Here is a 22,564-nt window from a genome sequence, read left to right on the forward strand (position 1 = left end):
TCCTAGAATACTTGATATTAAACTACTCTTGCATACCTCATACACATTTTTTTGATCATTATGAATAATACAAAATATATTTTTGTTCAGTTGTGTCCAATTCTTTGTGACCCCATTTGGGGTTTGCTTTGGCAGATACTGGAGTAGTTTGCATAGCCTTCTCCAGCTCATTTTACAGATGAGGAAACTAAGGCAAACAGGGTTAAGGGTCAGACAGCCAGTAAGCAAATTGGAACTCGGGTCTTCCTGACTCTAGGCCCAGTGCTCTACCCACTCTGTCACCTAGCTGCCAGGATTACCTTTAGGCATCATTTTTGATATTTATTAAGTATCCTGAACAAGACAAAGTCATAACACTCAGGAAGATGGGCTCTTATCCACTGTGCCACCCGGCTGCCCTTTAAAAATATATTACCCTGTTCTATTTGATATTGTTTTATATAGTATCTTTGTTAAGGAGCCTGTTCTATAATTTTCTCTTTTATTGTCCGCCTTTACCTGTTTTAAAAATTAACACTTTATTTGCCTCATCAAAGGTATTGGGTAATGTCTTTATTCATCTAGGTAACATTGGGGTTATTTCTTCCTAGGAAGTTTAAAGAATTCTGCTGTGAATCTTTCGGGCCAGGTGTTTTTCTGTGGGTTCATTTTTTAATGAGTTGTCATGTTTCTTCCTCTGGAAAATTACACAACACAAAGGCAAGTTTCATCTTCCAGCTCAACACCTCCTGACATTCTGGGAATAAAAAGTAAAACTAATATGTAATAACCATTTTGGGTGGAAGACTTCATCGCACTGAAGGGCAGAGGTGGATTAAACCAGTGCTACCAAACAGCATTCTGTGACAAAGTTTTACCAGTCCACAAATACTTTGTTACCCAAGGTGCCTAGTTATTATACCCTATAAACTTGAAATATTTACCTGTTGATCCTTGCATTCTACTCTTCCCTAACCCTAGCCTTTTTCTTTTTTTCAGTTCCTTTCTCTGAATAGCTATCCTCAGGCTGCGGTGGTCAAACTACTTACCCATAGCAATAAAGAATTTCAGTATTTTATTGGTCTGTAGTATTATTTGAGTTGGGAAATTGGATGACCTCAAGGTCATGTTTTCTAACAGTGCTTACAATTTACTGGAATTCTTCAACATTTATACTCACATAGGAAGTGGACATTCTAGCAGCAGATCACAAAGCAGTATTATGACTTTGTCCTATTCAGCACCTAGTAAATCCAGGGTACTTAATAACTACTAAAAATGATGCCTAAAGCTAATCCTGGCAGCTAGCTGGTAGAGTCAATAAGAGCACCGGGGCCTGGAGTCAGGAAGACTCATCTTCCTGGGTTCAAATTTGGCCTCACACACTTACCAGTTTCTGACCCTGGACAAGTCATTTAACTTTATTTGCCTCAGTTCTCTCACCTGTAAAATGAACTGGAGAAGGAAATGGCAAACTACTCTAGTATCTTTGCCAAGAAAACCCCAAAAGGGGTCACAAAGGGTAGGGCATGACTGAACAACAACAAAGCTAATCATGTCATTTATTTGAGACAGAGACCTATAGGGTGTTTGGTTTTTTTTTTTTTTGGCTGTTAATGAACAGTCTCTATGTTGTCTAAGTCATATGACCTTGTAAGTAACTTCAAATGGGTAACATAAAAACTGTGGGACCCAATCCTAGTTATATCATTAACTTGCTTCCATGAACTCATACGGGGCACACACTCCTTTTCCTTAAATTTTCCTACAATCTTGATAGTGGAGTGTATGTCTCCAGTTATTTAAATGAAGAGTAAGGGATTTTGCATTCTTTAATCAATTAAGTGTTTATTAAAGTACCTCCATCCTAGGCATTATGCTTGGTTAATAAATAAAAAGCATTAAGGGATGCATGTGTCAAGCACTGACTCTGCCCTTAAGGAGCTTACATTCTAATAGGGGAATAGAACACATAAAAGAGAGTGGGGGTCAGGAGGGGGTAAATTTGGTCTGGAAATACACAGGGATGGGGAGTGGAGGGCACTGACATATCCCTTCAGGTATGTAGTGCTTATTTGATTATTGTTCCCAGAAATGGGTGGGGGCAGGGCAGGCACCTCAGGAAAATGGCAGCCGAGTGTGTTGGGTCCGGGCTGGCCTAGATATGGAGAGTCTTCATCAATCAGGAGTGCAAAGCCCCAGGTGAGGAACTTTCAGGTCAGTTGGGGTCAGAAGCAGAGGGTGGAGTGAAATGTTTCAAAATATTGAAGAACCAATGATGACAAATTCTTCTACCCGAAATGGATTTCTTTATTTAATCTAGAATCCGCTTAGGGGATACACAGATATGGAATTGCTCTGATCAGCAACAAGTATCTTTCCAGACCCTTTCATCTTGCTATATGAGAGCCAGTTCACTTTTTCCCCATGTTCAAGAGTCAGCTTTGGTAAGAAGTCAGTACATGTTGGTGGTTCATTCGTTTCTAAAATATTCTCCTTTTCTTTTGGTTTGGGATAGGTTGGTGTTTTAGGCTTTTTCCTATAGGTGAATTTTACAGGATTCCTCTGTTTTCTCTCCACTTTGCTGCTCACATCCCATAACTTTACCTTCCCATCATTTCCTCCACTGAGCATCAAATAGGAATCTGGAAGGAAGTGCACCTGTGAAACCCCCAGTGTGTGGCCCTTAAATCCTAGTTCCTGTTCACAGGTGACCCCCAACACTCTAAAAATTCGGATTTTACCATCTTCAGCACCACAACTAAAAATACGCCCACAAGATGCCACAGAGAGAGAGTGAGCTAGGGCAGGATTAGAGAGCTGACTGGATGCCTGTTCTGGTTCTCCTATCTTGACTGTTCCTTCTTCCTGTTCCTCTTCCTGTTCCTGTAAGTTTACCATCCAGAGTGGCCGAGCTTTCTGTAGGTTCCACAGCATTACCTTCAAATAAAAGTCAAAAGTCATGTATAGTAACAATTCACAAGGGGCTTTCCTCCCAACAACCCTAGGAGGTATGCAGTACAACTATTATCCTAATTTTGTGGGTGAGGAAATTAGCTCTAAGAAGTTCAATGACTGGTCTGTGAGGACAGACTTCCTGCCTTCATTATGTTAGGCTGCTGCCTGTCATTCTTCCTCACACAATAGACAGTTCTAGACATTTTGCTCAGCAATCAAACTCAGTAATTTAGTGTACTTAAATCAACATGCACATCTAACTAGAATTTGAGGATGCTAGCAGATCCCATGGAGATAAGAGAGAGGAGAGAGGGAGGGAGGGAGAGAAAGAAAAACACATACAGACAACAGAGCTCTGGGAGTGGCAGCACCCCCAGACTACTAGTCCTCACAGCCTATGGAAGCCACTCCTGTGGAGCAATGCTAGCCATCCCTACCAACTACCATTCAACTGCCACTCTCAGGACAGGCAAACCAGCCAAAGCTGAAGCAGCAAGACACCCTGAGGGATAGGAAGCAGTATGTACCAAGCAAGTCAAATCACTACCACCACCATCACCACCATGACCTGCATCTCCTCTTAGACCTGCAGGGAGGGTCGAGTACTCTGAAACCAAGAGCCCTGGGAACAGCAATGCTTCCAACCCAGTGCCCTCAGCCATTATCCTGGTAAGATGAAGTCTGGCAACTGCTCCTGTAGGTGCCTTAGCTACCGGAGACCCAGAAAAGAAAGTTCTTGCCATCAAAGTCCTTGGCACTGTCAAATGATTCCACATCAGAAATGGATATGACTTTATCAATGTAAATGACATTAAAAAAGAAGCATTACCATCTGCTCTGTTGCTGTCCCCAAGGACCAGGAGGCCTTTCCATTTGACTTCCAGCCTGAACCCTCCCCATGTGTCGTCTCTCCTAGTCATTAGAATGCGAGCTCCTTGAGAGCAGGGCCTGTCTTTCATTTATTTTTTGTGTCCCCAGTTCTTAGGGGCTTTGCACATAGTAATGCTTCATTCATTTGATCTAAGGATTAAAAAACCTGACCACTACTACGTAAGCCAGCGTGATGGCCCTCTGATGAGAACACTGGGATATTTAATGGATCCAATAGCTTATCAGCATGCATGCTTCCAGCATTAGTGTAGACTACCCTGTCCACAACTTTTTGTAAATCTTCCACAAATGATCCACACAATACACACGGGGCTTTCCTCTTTTAATAAGAATTTAGTTAAAACCCTTGTGGCAAATTATGTATAATGTTCCAAGGAGAGCATCTGAATGATTTCCAATTACTGCTCCCGGTAATGTTTTAGCCTCCCAAAGAATATTCTCAGGCAGCATTTCTTCAAAATTATTGTAATGGCATCACAGAAAGGTCTCTTAATCTTACCTTGGCACCTTTGCTATGGTCAGCTTCCATACTCTGTATGTATCTTGTATAAGCCCATTTATGTACACGTTGTTTACTCCTTTAGGATGTAAGATCCTTTAGGGCAGAGACTGTTTATTTTTTCATTACTTAGCATAGAGCCTGGCATATAATAAGTGCTTAATAAATACTTGATTGATCTCCAGGTAAAATCTGGCATTGTGTTCCTTACTAACATGGACACTAGGTTATGCTGGGAATAGACAATTATTCAAATAATCATGGTCTTGGACAATCTTGTTGTAGTTTGTTTTTTCTAGCCTAGTCTTTTACAGGCTGTTTATTTCCTAGTCACCTAACCTTCTCCCTTTGTTTTTCCCTCAGTCTGACAATTTCTACACTTGGACCAATCTGGGCTGGATAGATCTAGTTTCCTACTTGGTTGGCAATTTCTTGACTGTGACCTCAGTAGAAGAAAACACCTGAGCAGGACCCTTTTCCTCAATAAAAACCCTTGAGGGGCTCTGATCTGGGAGTTGTCATGACTCAGAGCTGATTCGATCAGCCATGACACCCAACCTGACCTAGAAGCTTCCCAAAATCATGGACTGAGAGTTTTAGGACACTGTCAATTCCTTCTTACTGCTATAGTCTGAAGACCAATGCGCCTGGGACTTCCTGATGCTATCTCTGGTTGGGTCTCCCTGCTTTTTCCCAAGCTGACTTTATAAATGTTAAACTAAAATCTAGAAAATCGATTTAAGCCCATTTAAAAATAAAGTTACTAAGCTTCTGGCAAGAATTTTGCATTTGAATAATTTATTTTCTCTCCTCTGTCTAAAAGTGAAAACATATCAAGATTTTTTTCCCCTCCTCAAACAGGGTGAAGTACTGTTAAAATTTGATTCTAAAAATTTAATATTTTCTGTGAATTACACTGGACACCTAGACATACATGCCTTTGCTTTCTGAGTCAAAAGTGAACCACTGGATAAATCGGTTTGATGTTATTAGCAATGTGATTTTATAATTCAAAAGGTCTTTCACCACATCAAGGCCATTTTCATAAACATTCTCAAAAGAGTCATGACATCTAGTAGCTACCAAATGTGTCTCCTAAACTTCTGTTTCTGCTTGCAAGGCATTATTCTGAAAACTCACTTAGGTGGAGACTCCTACATTTTATAAATAGCAGGCAATCATAAAGCAAAAACACATTGAGATCAAAGAAATATCAAGGAATCTAAAATAAGAGATTAAACACCGAAACTAAACAAGGTTAAAGTAATTAAGAAGTAAAAGGAAATTCTGAAACTAAACTGCTGAAAAGCATTTGGATATGACCAAGATCTTTTCAATACTACCCAGGTTCCTACATTATTTTTTATATTTGCTTCCCCAATGTCCAGACTACTTCTTCCCCTTATCAGACACTTTGTACTCACAAAGCATTTTCAACTGCTTAATCAAATTCATGCTTCTCTCAAATCACTCAAATGTGTTCTCAGGTGTCTCAGATACCTTCAACAATAGTTGGCTTGAAACCCAAGTTGTTACCAATTATTCTGGATTCTCAAACCATTCCTGCCTTACCTGAACACTCCTTTCTTTCTCTGCCACATTCTTTAACAGCCCCCAAATGTTGAAAAGCTGGCACCTTCAAATTCCTGAGCAAACCACACGGCCATATTTGTCAGTATCTGAAACTGGGACATGGGACTTTTTTTGGGAGGGGGACTGAAAACAGGGAGACAGAGCACAAAAAAAGAGCATCTTTGGTAAAGGTGAAAACAATTTATGGAGTTTTAGAGCTGGGGCAGGTAGATACAAAGGGAAGTAGAAATGACAAACGAGCAGACTGGGTACTTAAGAAAGGTAGATTTCTGAATAAGACCTTTGGCAGATCAGGCAGGTTAGTACCTTTCCCAAGTAGGCTGCTAAGTTGTTAACACCTCTTGTGATGTGAAGTTTGCCTAGAGTAGGGAAGGAACATAAGATATGTTCTCCATCCCACCTCCCTACCCCCCCAAAAAAAAATCTACTTCCCCTACATATTTTATCATTCAGAGATTCATTTCAGTTAACCATGTCCCCTTTTAAAGTATAAACACTTTCTGCAAAGGATAAGCCTCTCTGATACCAGCTCTACCATAAGAATCACTGAGTAAAAAATTCTCTCTCACCCATGTCTGCTCTATGAGGTTATCTTTTCTTTTTTTCCAGACATATCCTCTTTTATAATAAGGGTTTATACAAGTAAGAGAGAAGAAAAACATTCAAAATTTCAGTTATAGAGCTATTTGGTATTTCCAAACTTTCAAGGACTTTAATAAATCTCACTTTGGTCTTAAAATCTCCCTGCCCTTTTCAGTGAATTCTTAGTACATCTCTCGGGCAATGCAAATCAAAAGCTATGTATAGTTATACCTTGTTATAATTTCTTTTTGATAAGAGACAAAGATGTATAAATTTGCAAAAATACTGTTGGTGCCATTAGTTAAAGACTCTCAGGAAAGAAAAATGCAGAAATCTATCTGGTAAGAATTTCCTGCCACTTATCATTTTTATCTAACTTTCAGAAATCTTTCCTGAAGACAAGGCATTTTGTTAATTTAGTCTGCTTGGGAATTACGTGATTTCTATATCTCACCGTACAAGACATACTTTTTTGCCCAATTGTCTGGCCTTTCAGACACTGACTTGGTCAACTCATGGCTTGAATGAAAACTTCAGGAGAGTATCTTTTGGCAGTTCAACCATATAAATTCCTAAATAGAGAGATACTAAACATATCTTTTAGCTGCATGGCCTATATTCTAGCTATTATCAGCTCTATACTATGTCTAGTGGCAGAGCACTAAGCAACTGGAGAAAGCTCAGTAGGTACAGCAGAGGTAAAGAGTTTAAGGTTACAATGGTGCCAACGTGATAAAACGTGTACAGGGTTTCGCAAATTTTAAAAGCACTTTATTATTGTTAGGAGTTATTAGTTATCATCTATCTAAAATGAGGACGGATAGTCCAGAATGGCTGGGAGAAACTAGTAGAGAGAGGTTAAAAAGAATTGCCAGTACCCAAGCTTTACTGTGGTATCTGCTTATGTAAATACCTAGCTTTGGTAGTATAGGAAGTCCTTCTGCATGAGCATATAGGCATTTTTTTCACCAATAGCAATGGACAAAGTATGACATTCATAAAGGTCTTGAATAAAACTCAAAGGGTTTAAAGGTAATCACAGGGATAAGAGACCACCATAAAAACCACCAGAATCAGAGTTGAAGGGACTTAATTCACAGAATTAAGAGTCAGAAGGAACCTTAGAGGTCATCTAGTCTAGTGGTGTCAAACTCAAATAGAAAAGAATTCCTGCAGGCTGAATATTGACTTAGAAGACCACAAATTAATACTGTCTATATTGTATTGAATTTTTATTTAAGTTGTTAAGTGTTTCCCAATTACATTTTAACCTAGTTAGGCACGGGCCTCGAGTTTTGACACCTCTGATCTAGTCCAATCTCCCACCCTGTCTGAAAGTCTCTTCTAGGGAATCCCTGATAAACTGGGTAGTCAAGCCTTTAAAACATCTCCAGGGGTGGGCATCACACAACTGTCCATTACATAGCTAGAGCAGTCAAGGTTCTTTCTTTACTGAATTAAAATCTACCTCCTTGTGACTTTCATCTATTGTTGCTACTACAGGAGCATCAGGAAATAGGTACATCCTTTTGTGTGACAGTTTTTCAAATATTTGAAGATAATCATCATATCTCCCTTAGTCACCTCTTCTCCAGGTTCATCATCTCCAATTTTTTGCATGAGATTATTTTTTAACTCTCAATATTCTGGTTATCCTTCTCTAGTTGTACTTTAGTTTTTCAGTGTAATTCTTAAAAAGTGGTGCCCAGGACCAAACACGATACTCTAGCTGTACACTAACAGATTACAGTGGAATTATCACTTTTCATAATTCTATAGTGAAACATGGGGCTAGAAATAAGTGATTCAGCCCACTTCTAGCTCCTGGTTCCTTGGGTTATAAGGTAATTCTGTTTTCAGTCCTCTTTCCCACTGGCACAAAGTCAAATAATTAAATCCTTACATCTGAGGGACGATTCTTTACCAGTGTAATGACAAAGAGGGAAAGTCCACAGTTCATAAATAGGTAAGGAAAGTTGAAGTAGGGTAGAACAGAAAGATCTTTAGCTCAAATCAATAATTTGACATGGTAATAACTTGTTTAGCAATTACCCATGTACTGATTTGCAAAAATCACCTGCATGTCTAGTCCACATGAAAATAGGCTCTGAGGTCTGTGAGGCCGAAAAGCAACAGAAGAACAGATGTTTGAATGTTTCCTCAGGGATCGGCTAACTCGTTTGTTGACCAAGTCTAAGATTTTGATTGTTCCAGAGTCATCTGCAGAAGCTAGGAGGTTTTCTGTTTCATTCAATGAAAGACAATTGATTTCCTCTTCATTCACATGGAAATCCTCAGTTGAACCTGTGAAGGATCTGACATCCAGAATGCTAATAATTTCACCATGTGATACATACAGTTTGTTAGGACAGGTAGGAGAAAATCTGACACAGGTAACATCATTAAACCCTTGGAATTCTATCTGTCCTACTTGATTCCCTTCTGGGCTCCAAATGATGATGTCACCTTCCTCTCCTCCTGAAGCCACCAGCCCTTCTTTATTTGCATCCAAGCAGAGAACAGAAGAATAATGTCCACCAGTCCATTTGACTGCCATGATAGTTCAGAAGAGTCTATGAAGTAAAAAAATAGAAATCTAACATTTTCTTTTAAGAACTTAATTGTAGTAGACAAATACAACATTGTAGTATCTAATTCAAATGTTAAAAAAGGCAGAAAATAGTTTAAAAAGCCAAACTTAAAATGCAACAAATATAATCAGATGAAATTTGAGACAGAAGCATCTGAATAAGTTGAAGAAAAACCAATTCATTTATACTTCTTTACTTTTGTACTGTGCTTTATGCTTTTCAAAATGTTTTTACATAGATTACCTCATCTGTTATATGGCTAAACAGCACTGGATTGGAAGTCAGAGAGTTACAAATCTGGCTCTGCCACTTATTACCTATGTACTTTTGGGCTCTCTATGCCTCAGTTTCTTCAGGTTCCTTCCAACTCTAAAAGCAATGATATTAAGTGACAGAGCCAGGATTAGAATACAGGTCTCCTTTTTACTTTACCATGTTACTTTGCCTAAATGATATTGTTTAATGTTCTGCAGAGCTCCCAAAAGTTCAAATTTTTTTTTTTTTGCTTTTTGGTGAGGCATTCAAGTTAAGTGACTTGCCCAGGGTCACACAGCTAGTAAGTGTCAAGTGTCTGAGGCTGGAGCTCTATCCATTGTGCCACCTATTTGCCCCAAGTGTAACTTTTTAGGGTGTGTTGGTTGCCTAGACTTGATCTTATAAGTAAGCAAGTCAATTAGGATCAGGGCCCAAGTGACCCCCCTCTAGTGTAGCTTGGATAGGGTAATATTACACTGCCAAAGTTATTCTTGCTTTAAGGTAAACACATATGAATTTAATCTAGTGTCAGAACTGAATACCTAACGTTGTTTTGTAAACTTAATAAAAAGATCTAGCAGCTGACCAAAGTTTCTTTTTTGGTCTCAGATTTTGGTATGTGAAAACAAAAGATGAACTAAAATTTATGAACCTGGAAGCAATCAGAACAGGATGATTTTAGAATCATAAGATGTTAGATCTGGAAGGGCCCTAATCAGAGCAGTACAATGGGAAGATTTACTCAGTTGGTGGAATAAAGAATAAATTGGAAAGAGGAAAATCAGGGAGTTTATTACAAAACTCTAGTTGAGAAGAGATGAGGGCCTGATTAACAGTTGTTATAATAGAAGCTGAAAGGAGGGTACAGCCGTGAAATACATTGTAGAGGTAGAAATAACAGGACTTATCAACTAACTGAATGTGTGAGAATGCTGCATGTTAAATTATCAAAGCAAGCTTAAAGTAACAACCCCAGTTCTTTTCTAGATAATCGAATGAAGCAATTTTTACAAAGCCAACAAAGTTAAAAAAAAAAGAGCAGCAAAACAGCAAATTACTATTGGAGGAGACACTGACTAACTAGCGATTGAAGCAAATAAAATCAAAGAGAACCCAGGAAATAAAATGACTTAGAGGGAAAAAACAAAGAATTCCAGTGCTTTGATTTTTTGTGCCAAATATTCAAAGAGAGGCATAGCTAAGAAATCTTCTGCCAAGAACCATAGAAACTGCCCAAATAAATACTTTCAGTAGTTAATCGAAGTTCTTTTTCAGATCTTTTCCTTAGTATAGACTATACCACCATAAGATTAAGTCAATTTTTTTTCTAGGTATAATTTTGCAAGCATCACCAAAAAATTCATTCAAGTTATACTTCTGTCTACACTCAGAAATGAGAAGTTGCATGGCATCATGGCTAGAATAACAAATGGACTTGGAGTCAAGAGACCTTGTTTCATTTTCTACCTCAGACACTTACTAGCTATGTGATCATAGGCAAGTCACCGAACATCTCAGAGCCTCAGTTTCTTCATCTGTAAAAAGGGGATAATATAACAAAGAGTTGTGGGGAACACACTTGCAAATCTTAAGTACTTTATAAAAGTGAGTTGTTATTGCTATAAATCTCGAAGACCATTAAAAACAGCAGCCACTTTCACCCTGCTCTGATAATTTTTGTTGTTGTTCAGTGTTTAGGTTGTCTGACTCCTTGTGACCCCATTTGGGGTTTTCTTGGCAAAGATATTGGAGTGGTTTGCCATTTCCTCCTCCAGCTTATTTTACAGATGAAGGAACTGAGGCAGACAGGGTTAAGTGACTTACCCAGGGTCACAGTGATAGTGTCTGAAGTCAGATTTGAACTCAGGAAGACTTCCACTGTTCGACCTAGCTGCCCACTTTGATAATTTAGCCTTTATACTTCAGTGGTCTGCTTGCACTTATTCATGTACGTTGACTAGGTTGCCTGTGCAGATCCTATACCCCCAATTAGATTTTAAATTCATCTAGAGTATGGATAGATCTTTTATCAGTGTTTCACAAACAATGTACTTAAGAAATGTTTGCTAAATATAATTCCAGTTCTTTTGCATCTCCCTCATAGTGGGCTTGAGTAATGCTGACCGGATGACAAAGAATGTTAGTAATTTATTTTATAAGTGAGGAAATGGATAACCAGAGGTTATAGGATTTGCTTAAGGTCACAAAGGCATGATGCAGAGAAGAGAGTGCTGTATCTAGACTCAGAGCATATGGGTCCAAATCCTGGCTTTTCTACATGTTCCCTGAATGACCTTGAGCAAGGCCTTTTTTCATAAGTTTCCTCATTTATCAAATGAGTAAGTAGGTCTAAATCCCTTCCAAGGTCCTTTCCAGCTCCATGTCTATGGAGAGTGTTGTACTTGAGGAGTTAGGAATATCTGGCTTTAAATTCTGTTTGACACCTAATAGTTGTGACCCTCAGACGGATACCTCTGAGCCTCAGTTTCATCTATAAAACGAATACAACAGGATTGGTATGAGGATCAAACCAGGTAACATATATAAAGGGTTTACAAACATTAAACCGATATCAATGTGAACTATTATTATACTATTAAACAGGATTTGGTCCTAGGTCTTCTGATGCCAAATCCAGCACACTTTCTGTAGAGGGCCGATCTTAAGAGTCTGATATGGGTTTAAAATCCAGGACAGAGTTTGACCTCTGCCCAGGCTTTTACCCAAAGGGCTCAATAATTAAGAAGCACGGCTCTCCAATCTCTCCCTGTTAGGAGGTTCCTGAGACATTCCTTCTCACTCTTTGAACCTTAAATTTACATATTCACTCCTCTATACAGGCGCCAGGAAAAAGCCTTAGAATTTACAACTCTATCTAGGAACTCTGATAAGGAGGAAATGTATGTTATCACATCCTTAGCAGATGTTTTGGGAGTGTCTCACGGGGAGAACTCTTTGAAGTTAGGATGGATTTTCTCTATATATCCTATACCCTCAGAAAAATAAACTGAGTCACTTCTTCTGCTTCGCCTGGTCCACTTCTTCATGTCTTATTTCACGCCTTTCTGTTCGGTGTACTATCTGGTTGTGGGCAACAAATAGCGCGTCGAACAGTGACAAAGAGTCTGAGAAACGGGGTTCCCTTAGACGCTCCGGCGGAAAAAAAACCCTTGCTGGCTACTACGCCAGGAAACAAGGTCCTTAAGTGGCTGGACGCTGTGGTACTAAGGTAAAGGGAACGAGGGTCATTACAGATTTCTCCTTAGAAATTCTAGGGCTAAGAGGGGGAAAAAATCACCAGGCTTACGTGGGAGATTATAAATTACAAGAAATTGATTAGAAACAGGCTGGGTACTTAGAGCATAAGAAATAGTGTCGCTTTGGAAAGGCCCACATACATACTTTCAGTCTTAAGAGGTGACCTTAAGATCAAAAGTATGGGTCAAGTACAAAGTGGAAAAAGAGATAATTACCTAAGATTACTAAAGAAAATAGTGAAAGAAAGAGGCTTAGTTATTCCAAACAGTCAGCTACAGGAATTTTTAGAAAGTATAGAAAAATGCTGCCCATGGTTTCCACAAGAAGGAACAACTGCTTTAGAGAAATGGGAGATTGTAGGCAAGCAACTAATAGTAGCAGAGAAAGTGATTCGGGCAGATAAGGGGCAGGAACAGATGAGGAAGAAGAAATGCATAAGGCCTTTGGGGAACAGTTGAGCACAGCTGAAGAGGACCTGTAAGATGTGCATTCTGTTAAACAACAGAGAGATGTGCATTTCCCTGAGCAACAGAAAGATGTGTATTTACCTTCAGTTAAACAACAGCCTGGCAGAAAATTTAAATGCAAGGGCTTGTTAGAAAAGGTGATACAAAGGGCAGAAAGCAGAGAGGAAGAAGTGCCCATGGACTTAAAATTAGCTAGGCAAATAAGTTTAAGCATGTAGGAGAGAGGAGTATGTACAGCAAGCTTAAGGGAGGTATGATTTATTTGCACAGTGTGATTAGAGGTTTTGAAAGTAAAAAGGCTTTGAAACTTTTTGAGAATTGTTAGGAAAAAATTCTCTTTCTTTTTCGCATTCTAAAGCCCTGGCCAAAGCTTTGGGTGTAAAACTGAAAGATTATCAAAGATAAGTTGTTGGAAAATATTCTCTTCCTTTCTCTCCATTCCAACCCTGGCCAAGTTGGGGTGCGAGAGACATAATGAGAATAGTTCTTTATGTATTTGGAACACAATCAAAAGATAATTTAGCTCATTCAAATTAGTAATATGCTTGTTTCAAATTTTAAAAATCTAGTATTGTTACAAATTGGTAAACTTTTGTATTGTTTTGTGTTATATCAAACAATTTTCAATAATCTAGATGTTATTAAAATGTGAATTAAAAAAGACTGAAAGACAGTGGGAATGCTGTAAAAGCCAGCTAAATTATTTTATCAAGTCCGGTTAATCTTGCTTTGTAATGTTTTATAACTGTCAATTAGAAAGTCAGGTATTTCCATCTTTACCTGTAATTAAAGAACAGCTGATTGTTAAAATAATTTGACTATCACTTATGAAAATTACCAGATTGTTAATTAAGTTATTTGAAGTTACTGTTTTAATGTTAAAACCTAGAATTTTTAATTACTTATGAGTGAAAAGGAGGGGCACAAGGCAATTCCCTCTACTCTGTAAATTTGCCAGGGCTCCTGGAAACCATCTGTTGTGGGCAAGGTCATCTGCCCTGAAGAGAGAGAGAGAGAGAGAGAGAGAGAGAGAGAGAGAGAGAGAGGAGAGAGAGAGAGAGAGAGAGAGAGAACTTGTTAGGATCATGTAGTTCCTAAACAATTAATTTAGCTTGCTGAGAAGCTGCAACTATATGAAATGATTTCTAATAATTGGCTTTTTTACCAAAAAAATTTGAGAAAGAAAGATGTTAAGTGAAATCTCTTATGTATGTGACTCATGGTAAATCTTTGTTACTTATTACAACTCCACTGGAGTAAAATTAACTATGTTTGGCTTTAAGCCATGATTAGTGAAACTTACTGCTTAAGGTAAAAGACTCTTAGGACTATAACTAATTTTGTTTTGAGTTTAATTTGGGTATAGTCATCTCTATTAAATTAGTATTTGAATTCCTTTAAGGAATGCTTTCCACCATGTACAAAAATTTTGTTCATAACACTCTTAAACCTGTTGGGCAAAAATATTCCCAGACAAAAATAACTTATTATATGGATGATAAACTTAGCGAACTTTCCTTATTAATGTGTGAGCTTTAACAAGCTCTTCAGTCTCAAAGATTTATAATTACTCCTGATAAGGCACAAAAGAAACCACTCTTTGCTTATTTTAGACATATTGTTTCACAGTCTACAATTAGACCCCCAAAATATTACAAAATAGGCAAGATTCTTTAAAAACTCTTAAAGATATTAATTAACTTTAGCCCGCCTAGTAGATCACCACTAATCAATTATTTTAAGATGAATTTGAACTAAGTAGAATAATAGATAGCTGAAACTTAATTAATTCCCTTTAATTTGTGGGGGCAAGTTATTTTACATCTAAGGTGAGCTGTTATTTAGTTTGGGTGAAACAGTGGCTTTTGACAAAAAGGAAGCTTTTTACAGTAAAGCAATTAGTTGAGCAAGACTTTTAAAAGGACATACAGAATTCTTTACAAATCCTTGGAATTCACCTGTTTTTGTTATTAAAATGAAGTCAGCGAAATAGAGGATGCTTCATGACCTCTGAGCTATTAATGAAGTCTCCCTTCACCCATTATGAATTCTGTTTCCTAGCCTTTGATAGTTATGGATTCAAAAAACTTCTTTTTTTACTATTCCACTGTAAGAAGCTGACAAATGTTTTGACTTTACAATACCCAGTGTTAATGCAGAACAACCTGCAACCAGGTTTCAATAGAAAGTCCTTCCTCAAGGCATGAAAAACAGCCCTACAATGTGTCAAAATTTTGTTAATAAAGCTATACAACCAATTAGGAAAAAATTTCTCAATGCAAAAATAATACACTATATAGTGACATACTTTGTAGCTGTTCCACTGAACACTCACACATTTATTTCCTCAGCCTCAATTAGCTTTACAAGAATATGGGCTTATTATAGCCCAAGAAGAAGTTTAAGAAAAATCTCCATTTTCCTACCTAGGTCATATTGTCACCGAAACAACAGTGAAGCACTTAATGAATTTTCAAAAACTTTTAGAGGATACTAATTAGTTTTGACCATCATTCCAAATTACTACAGAACAACTGGCTAATTTCTTTTTTACATTTAGAGGAGATCCTAATCTAAATTCCCCTAGGACATTAACTCCTGAAGCAAAAAAGGAGCTTTATTTAGTCAAACAGAAAAATTCCTGAAGCTCAACTCACCCATATTTTTTTAAATGAAGAGGTACCAGGTGCTATTCTTAGTACTCCAGTGTCCCCTACAATTTTTAACTTACAGGAAATTTACTTTCTGTTATTAATTAACCTTATAATAAAAGGCAAATAGACACTCTTGTTTCCTCTTAAAGAATTGGCAAATTGCTATTACTATTTTTTCTGGTCGTATTGATATTGATAATTACTTACCATTTCTTAAGATATTAACCTTTTTTTACTAATTATTCATAGGTATTTCAAAAAGATTGTTAGATTTAACCCCATTCCTTCAGCACCCATGACATTCATTGATGGGTTAAGTACAGGTATAGCAGGATATTATGAGCCTATTAATGTTGTTTCTGATAACAAGTAATCTGTTTATGTCTCTCAGAATATAGAGACTGCAAGTTAAAATATATTACTAATACACAATTATATACTGAAAGCAATGCCATTATTGATTCTTAACTACAATGCTGCCACTTAACTTTTATTAAGCTTTTATTGAGCCTTTTATTAACTATATTCTGCCAATACAACAACCTTAACTGTAGAGAAGAAAACATTTTGTGACTATTTTTGAATAAACTCCTACAGTATTAGAAACATAGTATAAAGAATAATGATTATTTTTTAATTAACAGCCTGTTTCAAATGTATCAAGAGGCTTTTCTCCCAAACATATTTGACAATTGGATGTAACCTATATGCCTTCTTTTGAAAAGCTTTCTTATACTCATATTATAATGGATACTTTCTTCTTTCATTTTTGCCACTTTACAAACAAGTGGTACAATTAAATATGTGATCAATCATATTTTACAAGCCTTCACAGTTATGAGTGTACTTAAACGAATCAAAACAGATAATGCTCCTGGGGAGCTTCCATTAGCAAAACATTTTCTTCCTTTTATGCTTTTTATAACATTTCTCTGATTACAAACATTTTATATAATTAAAAACAAAGATATTAAAATTATTCCCTTTCGAAAACAAGGGGGGAATCTGGGCTACTACCCCTCATTGATAATTGGTTATTAATTTTTATAATTGGCTATTAATTTTCTAAATATTAACAAAGATGAGTATGCTCCAGCCTAAAAACATCCAGAGGCCCTGATCCATTACTAACAAGGGGATGAGGGTGTGCTTATAATTTTTCAGAAAACTTTGATAAACCTGTCCTGATACCGGAAAAAGATGTCAGAGCGTGTATAACAACTCACAGCTTAAATACAGAGTATGAGAATTCGGGGAAAGTGCAGAAGGAGCCAATCTACAGTGACAAGTCGCCTTCCCACATGGGGTCCAGTGAAAGTTCCCTCTCATCGAGTGATAAAAGACTCTTCAACTTGTATTTCCAGTAATAAGAGCTTTACTTTCTGTTCAAGTGTGTAATGTACAGACTGCTCAGCACTGGACTTATTTTTCCTTTTCCACCCTGGATGCAACCTCTTTACATATATGGACAAATTGGGACTATACATACACTAATAACACCTGTATATTCAGAAGACAAGAAGATCCCTATCTCCAGGATAAAGTCAAGATTACAACTGCCCTCAGATCTCTAGCATCCAGGACACCTACATGTTTTTCAAAATTTAGCAACAATATTGAATCCTGTTTTTTCCTTGTTACATCAGTTTTTAATACCAGTTTGTCTTATGGATATGTAACTTTTATTCAATCTAATACTACTTTTGAATAGTATGTTACTTGTGTCAATTGTACTCTCAAACAATGTATTGATAATAATGACTATGTTGTATTTTTGGTAGAACAATCATCATTTGCTATTTTCCCTACCAACGTTTTACACAAATAGTTTCAGAATTCTGGTGAACATGTTCTTCAAATTACTCCTTCCTCCTTAAGTCAATCAAAACAATTTATTTGTCTCATTATTGGTTTAATCATTGTTGCTTCTTTTATTGCATCTACTACTGTTTCATCTATTTGTGCTACAATCTGAAATCTAAATTGCATAATTTGTATATGACTTAGCAAAAAATATATTTAGTACTTAATGCACAAGAAGCTATTGATACATTGTATAAAGTCAATTTATTAGAACAATCAGTATTGTATTTAGCAGATAAGTTAGAACCCTTGAAAACAAGGTAGCTATTGCAATGTGATTATAGATATTCATATATTTACATTATCCTGCTACCCTATGATGCTTCAGATCCTAATATCTCATGAGATGACACAAGTGCCTGCCTATTGGGGACCTGGCACAATTCCAAATACCACTCAGGTGATTGCAGGTAAGTCACTCCCTGGGGATTAACCCAAAAAATCTGGCTGTAGAGACCTTAGAGAAATTAAGTGCGATCAATATATTTAAGAATTTACCTGCCTTGTTACTTCATGCATTTTCTTGGGCAGTGTTATTAACCCCTGTATTGTTACCTTAATTAAATCAAGGATCACAGTGTTGGGAACAGATGTTTACCCTCAAGCTGCTTGCTAATTCGAAAAGGGAGGAGCTTATAGAGGGCCAATCTTAAGAGTCTGATGTGGGTTTAAAATCCAGGACAGAGTTTGACCTCTGCCCAGGCTTTTACCCAAAGGGCTCAATAATTAAGAAGCAGGGCTCTCCAATCTCTCCCTGTCAGGAGGTTCCTGACACATTTTCTTCTCACTCTTTGAACCTTAGATTTACATATTCACTCCTCTATACAGGCACCAGGAAAAAGCCTTAGAATTTACAACTCTATCTAGGAACTCTGATGAGGAGGAAATGTATGTTATCACATCCTTAGCAGATGTTTTGGGAGTGTCTCACGGGGAGAACTCTTTGAAGTTAGGATGGATTTTCTCTATATATCCTGTACCCTCAGAAAAATAAACTGAGTCACTTTTTCTGCTTCGCCTGGTCCACTTCTTCATGTCTTATTTCACGCCTTTCTGTTCGGTGTACTATCTGGTTTCAGGCAACAACTTTCTATTATACTGTGTTGCCTAAAATCAAGTCTTTTCTGAAAAGGATCAACTTAAGTTTTGAAGCTGTAGTTTTTAATGATCCATTTAATTTTTTTTTAAAATTTGTAGGTAATTGGGGTTAAGTGACTTGCCCAGGGTCACACAGCTAGTAAGTGTCAAGTGTTTGGTCTGAGGACAGATCTGAACTCATGTCCTCCTGACTGCAGGGCCAGTGCTCTATCCACTGTGCCACCTAGTTGCCCCTTTAATGATCCATTTCAGAAAGTTAATAAGTTGACATTTTAGTTTTAACAAAATATCTTAACCAAAACCAAATGAACTTCTTGTAAATACTTCCTGATACGAACAAATAATAGTAATTTGGTGCCCTAATTATAAGGATATTTAGTGACAGCCTTCCTTAAACTTTCAGTTCTAGAAGAAAAACAGGTTTTACAGCTAATTCTGTGAATCACAGGGATGAGGTTAACTGCCCACTCACGATAGTCAGAAAAATAAATAGGGGACCTACAATTGGGTGTGTCAAGCTAGCAGCAAATTCATTGCCAAGGCAAGAAAGGCTTGTATTTCCACACTCATTATGGGTGTGATGGGGTGATGGGACCTAGACCCTGAATATTCCCATACATTTCATCAATCCAGTCCCTGGATTTTCAATAATCCTTTTAACAGCCCTTTCCCTGTGGCACTCCACAACTTAACTCCTTTCACTGTCAGCAATTGGCCCACCCCAGGCTATTTACCACTCCTAATCCCATCCAGATCTTCTCACAGTCTCTTCTGGTATATAAATATCAGTCTTATCTCTACCAAACAGCAGATTCACTAGGAACTCTGGCTCCCTAGTCAATAGGATAGTAGATTTACTAGGAATCTGCCAGCTGTGCTGGTGTTACAATAAAACTCACTACTTCGACTGAAAGAAGACTTGAGTGGTTGAATTCTTTTGAGGCAGACCCCCCTATACATACCCTTATGTCTCGGGGTTCCCCACACCCCAAACTGCAACATATGCATCTAAATTTATTGGGTCAATCAGTATTTACTGGACAGAGGATTGTCCTGGACCAATAATTTACCTCTGGATCCCTGAAATTTGTTTTCAGTAGAATCAAGAGGAATTATTTATTAGAATTTGCCAAACTCCACCAATGTTAATAAACTAGCCAGAATTGGGGGAGAAATAGTGGGAAGGGAAAAGCTTACCAGAGTGTCTTGTACACAAGAACTCAATAAATGTTTGCTTAATTAATGTTTTTCTGTCTGAATTAAATCAGATCTTGACAATATTTCAGAAATGAGGTGCCACCATGACGATTCCTGTTCTTGTCTCATAGTGGGAAAGGATTGCTGAGAATGGGGCAACCTTCCACTCAATTCCTCACACTTTCAGTGGTGAAATTCTCTTGTAAAGTGGGAAAAAGTTGTCTCTGGCATCACTTCCCTTCTTAGAACCCCTTGGGAGAAAACACTTCCCTCAGTACTTCCCTCCTGTATCAAGATTTAACAAGTCAATGTTGGAAAAAAAATTCAAACGACTCCTCATACGGTTAAAAATATTAAAAATCTAGCCAATAGCTTACTAATGTTCAGACTCCTTAAGAGTCTGCCCAATATGACTGATGTTCTAATAAACCTTGTCTTTGGCTCAAAGAAGGCATGGGTCAAATTCCTTCAGGCAGGATCTGGTGTTGTGATTTTGGGGTCCTGGCACCCCTAAATCACACTCTGATCAATAAAAGGATTCAAGACTATTCCAAAGTACTCATAATGAAAAATTGCTATCCACCCCAAGTGAACTTTGAGTGCAAACTGTAGTATAATTTTCTTGCTTCCCCACCCCCTTTTTTTTCTGATATGGCTAATACAGAAACAAATTTTGCATGATTTTAAATGTATAACTGAAATCATTTTGCTTGCCTTCTCAGTGGATGGGGAAGGAATGGGACAGAGGGAAAGAATTTGGAACTCAAATTTAAAAAAGAATGTTAAAGATAAATAATAAATTACCAAAAAAAAAAAAAGAAATAGCTTACCCTTAACACCTGACATCCAGTCACACAGGCAATGGGAGTTTTGAATGGTGTTGGAGAAGAAATAATTTTATTATGGATTCTGGGCACTTCTCTGTAAGATAATTTTGTTCTCAGTGTCCTAATGGGGACCTTTAGGTTCCTGGGTTCATTTGAGCCCTTAGGGAATTCTGCTAAAAAAGGGAGGTAATACCAAACACCAATATTCACCACTTTAAGGTTTACCACAGAAAAGAATCTATCCTAGAAGTGGTCAATTCTTGCATTAAATTAACATTAGAATACCTTCCTTAGTATAGGTACTCAATCACTGGAGTAATTGTAGGAAGAAAAGAGGAAATTCTCCATGTGGCACTCAAACACTGGTCAATCCTTTGCTAGTAGTGCTCCTTAATTTAGTCTTATCTAGAGAAAGGATGAAAAAGGAACCAGCCTATAGGACCCAAAATGATCACAACGGCTTTATCAGGAAAAATAATGAGAAATAGGGTTATTTAATGGGGGGGGAAGGGAAGAGAAAGAAGAACTAAACAGAATAATATTCAAAGACTGTATATTAAATTCTACTTCAGCAAAGAAGCTGCAGGTCCCAGTCCCCCAGGATTAGAGATAATATTATTATAATTATAGTATCCTACATAGGTTAAGTAGATACTATATACAAATACATACAATAGATACTATATGCAAACATAGTATCTATTACAATCTATACAGGATACCATAGTTATATATATTAAAAACGCATCAGGAATTTCTAGACTTTTTTACTTATAAGGGTTATAAGGTATTTAACTGGCTTATTAAAAGGAGTTTTCGTACCATAAAAATTCTTTAATAAGGGGCAGCTAAGTGGTGCAGTGGATTTAGCACGGGCCCTGAAGTCCGGAGGACCTGAGTTCAAATCCAGCCTCGGACCAAACCCTTGACACTTACTAGCTGTGTGACCTTGGGCAAGTCACTTAACCCCAATTGCCAAAAAAAAAAAATTCTTTAATAACTAAGGTGACCTAAAGAAAGGGTAATAAGACTAGTTCCCCCCTCCAAATCCTTTGCGGCCCAAGACAAATCATCTAAATGTCATTCTTAGCATGTGTCTATGTCGTTGTTTATACTGCAAAAAACTTTAAAAAGCCCTACAAAAAGTGTTCCTTCAAAGCCCAAGAAATGAGTCTCGAGTAGCACAGGGAAACTAACTAATTTCTAAGATATTTCCCGCACCAAGTACGATCCCACTGAATCATCTGGTCAAACAACGAGTGCCTTGCACGGGCCCGGCCTTCACCTAGGGGCAGAGAAGAGGCCGGTCCGTGGGCGGCGGGGCCCAGGCCCAAGCGGCTCCGGGGACCACGGCAGGTAGCCCGGGACTTAGAAGCAATAATCCCCGACGACAAAAGCAGCAGCCTGTAGAGACGGCGAAGCCAGAAGCCCCTAAAAGCGCGGAGCCCCGAGCAGCCCAAGCCGTTACCTGTCCGAACACCTGTCCTTCCCGGCGCCTGCTGATGATCTCATGGCCCAGCGCTCAATCCTCGTCCGACTCACCAAGGATGGCCTCCTCGCTGTCCGTTGTCTAAGGAACAGTCACATCCGGGTCCAAAAACTGCCTATCAAAGGACCGACGTCCTCGCCTCGTGCCCTCAACCGGCATGGCGGAGCCGCAGGCGCTGCGCTGGGCGGCCGTGCGGCCGGTTTCTGCGCTTGCGCCTAGCCGTGAGGAGCCGGAGAGAAGGCGCTGGGAAAGGGAAGGAAGGGGAGTGACGTGACCGCTGAAGCGACCGCGCGGACGCAGCGGCCCTTGCCCACAGTGGGGCGGGGCCGGCGGACGCCCCAGTGCGGGCGGGGGTGGGGGCGG

The 22,564-nt window shown here is 38.3% G+C and overlaps 1 protein-coding gene across 5 annotated transcripts; it reads right to left on the reverse strand.

Annotated features, from left to right (window-relative positions):
• Positions 1–1,807: 1,807 nt before the first annotated feature.
• On the reverse strand, positions 1,808–22,414 carry WDR53 (WD repeat domain 53). 5 transcript variants are annotated; one of them, XM_078146757.1, is made up of 4 exons: positions 22,181–22,406; positions 10,829–10,883; positions 8,580–9,075; positions 1,808–2,919 (listed from the first exon to the last, which is right to left on the reverse strand). In XM_078146757.1, exons 3-4 carry the CDS (start codon positions 9,057–9,059, stop codon positions 2,299–2,301), a joined length of 1,101 nt encoding a protein of 366 aa, XP_078002883.1. In that variant the 5' UTR covers positions 9,060–9,075; positions 10,829–10,883; positions 22,181–22,406; the 3' UTR covers positions 1,808–2,298. The 5 variants fall into 5 exon arrangements, with proteins under 5 accessions (XP_078002883.1, XP_020841703.1, XP_020841705.1 ...); XM_020986044.2 differs by lacking the exon at positions 10,829–10,883 and having other exon boundaries at positions 22,181–22,405; XM_020986045.2 differs by lacking the exon at positions 10,829–10,883 and having other exon boundaries at positions 2,699–2,919; positions 8,555–9,075; positions 22,181–22,414.
• Between the last annotated feature and the right edge of the window lie 150 nt (positions 22,415–22,564).

This window comes from Phascolarctos cinereus, unplaced genomic scaffold (genome assembly GCF_003287225.1).
Source record: "Phascolarctos cinereus isolate Bilbo 61053 unplaced genomic scaffold, phaCin_HiC Scaffold_726;HRSCAF=1367, whole genome shotgun sequence".
In the NCBI taxonomy this organism is placed as follows: domain Eukaryota; kingdom Metazoa; phylum Chordata; class Mammalia; order Diprotodontia; family Phascolarctidae; genus Phascolarctos; species Phascolarctos cinereus.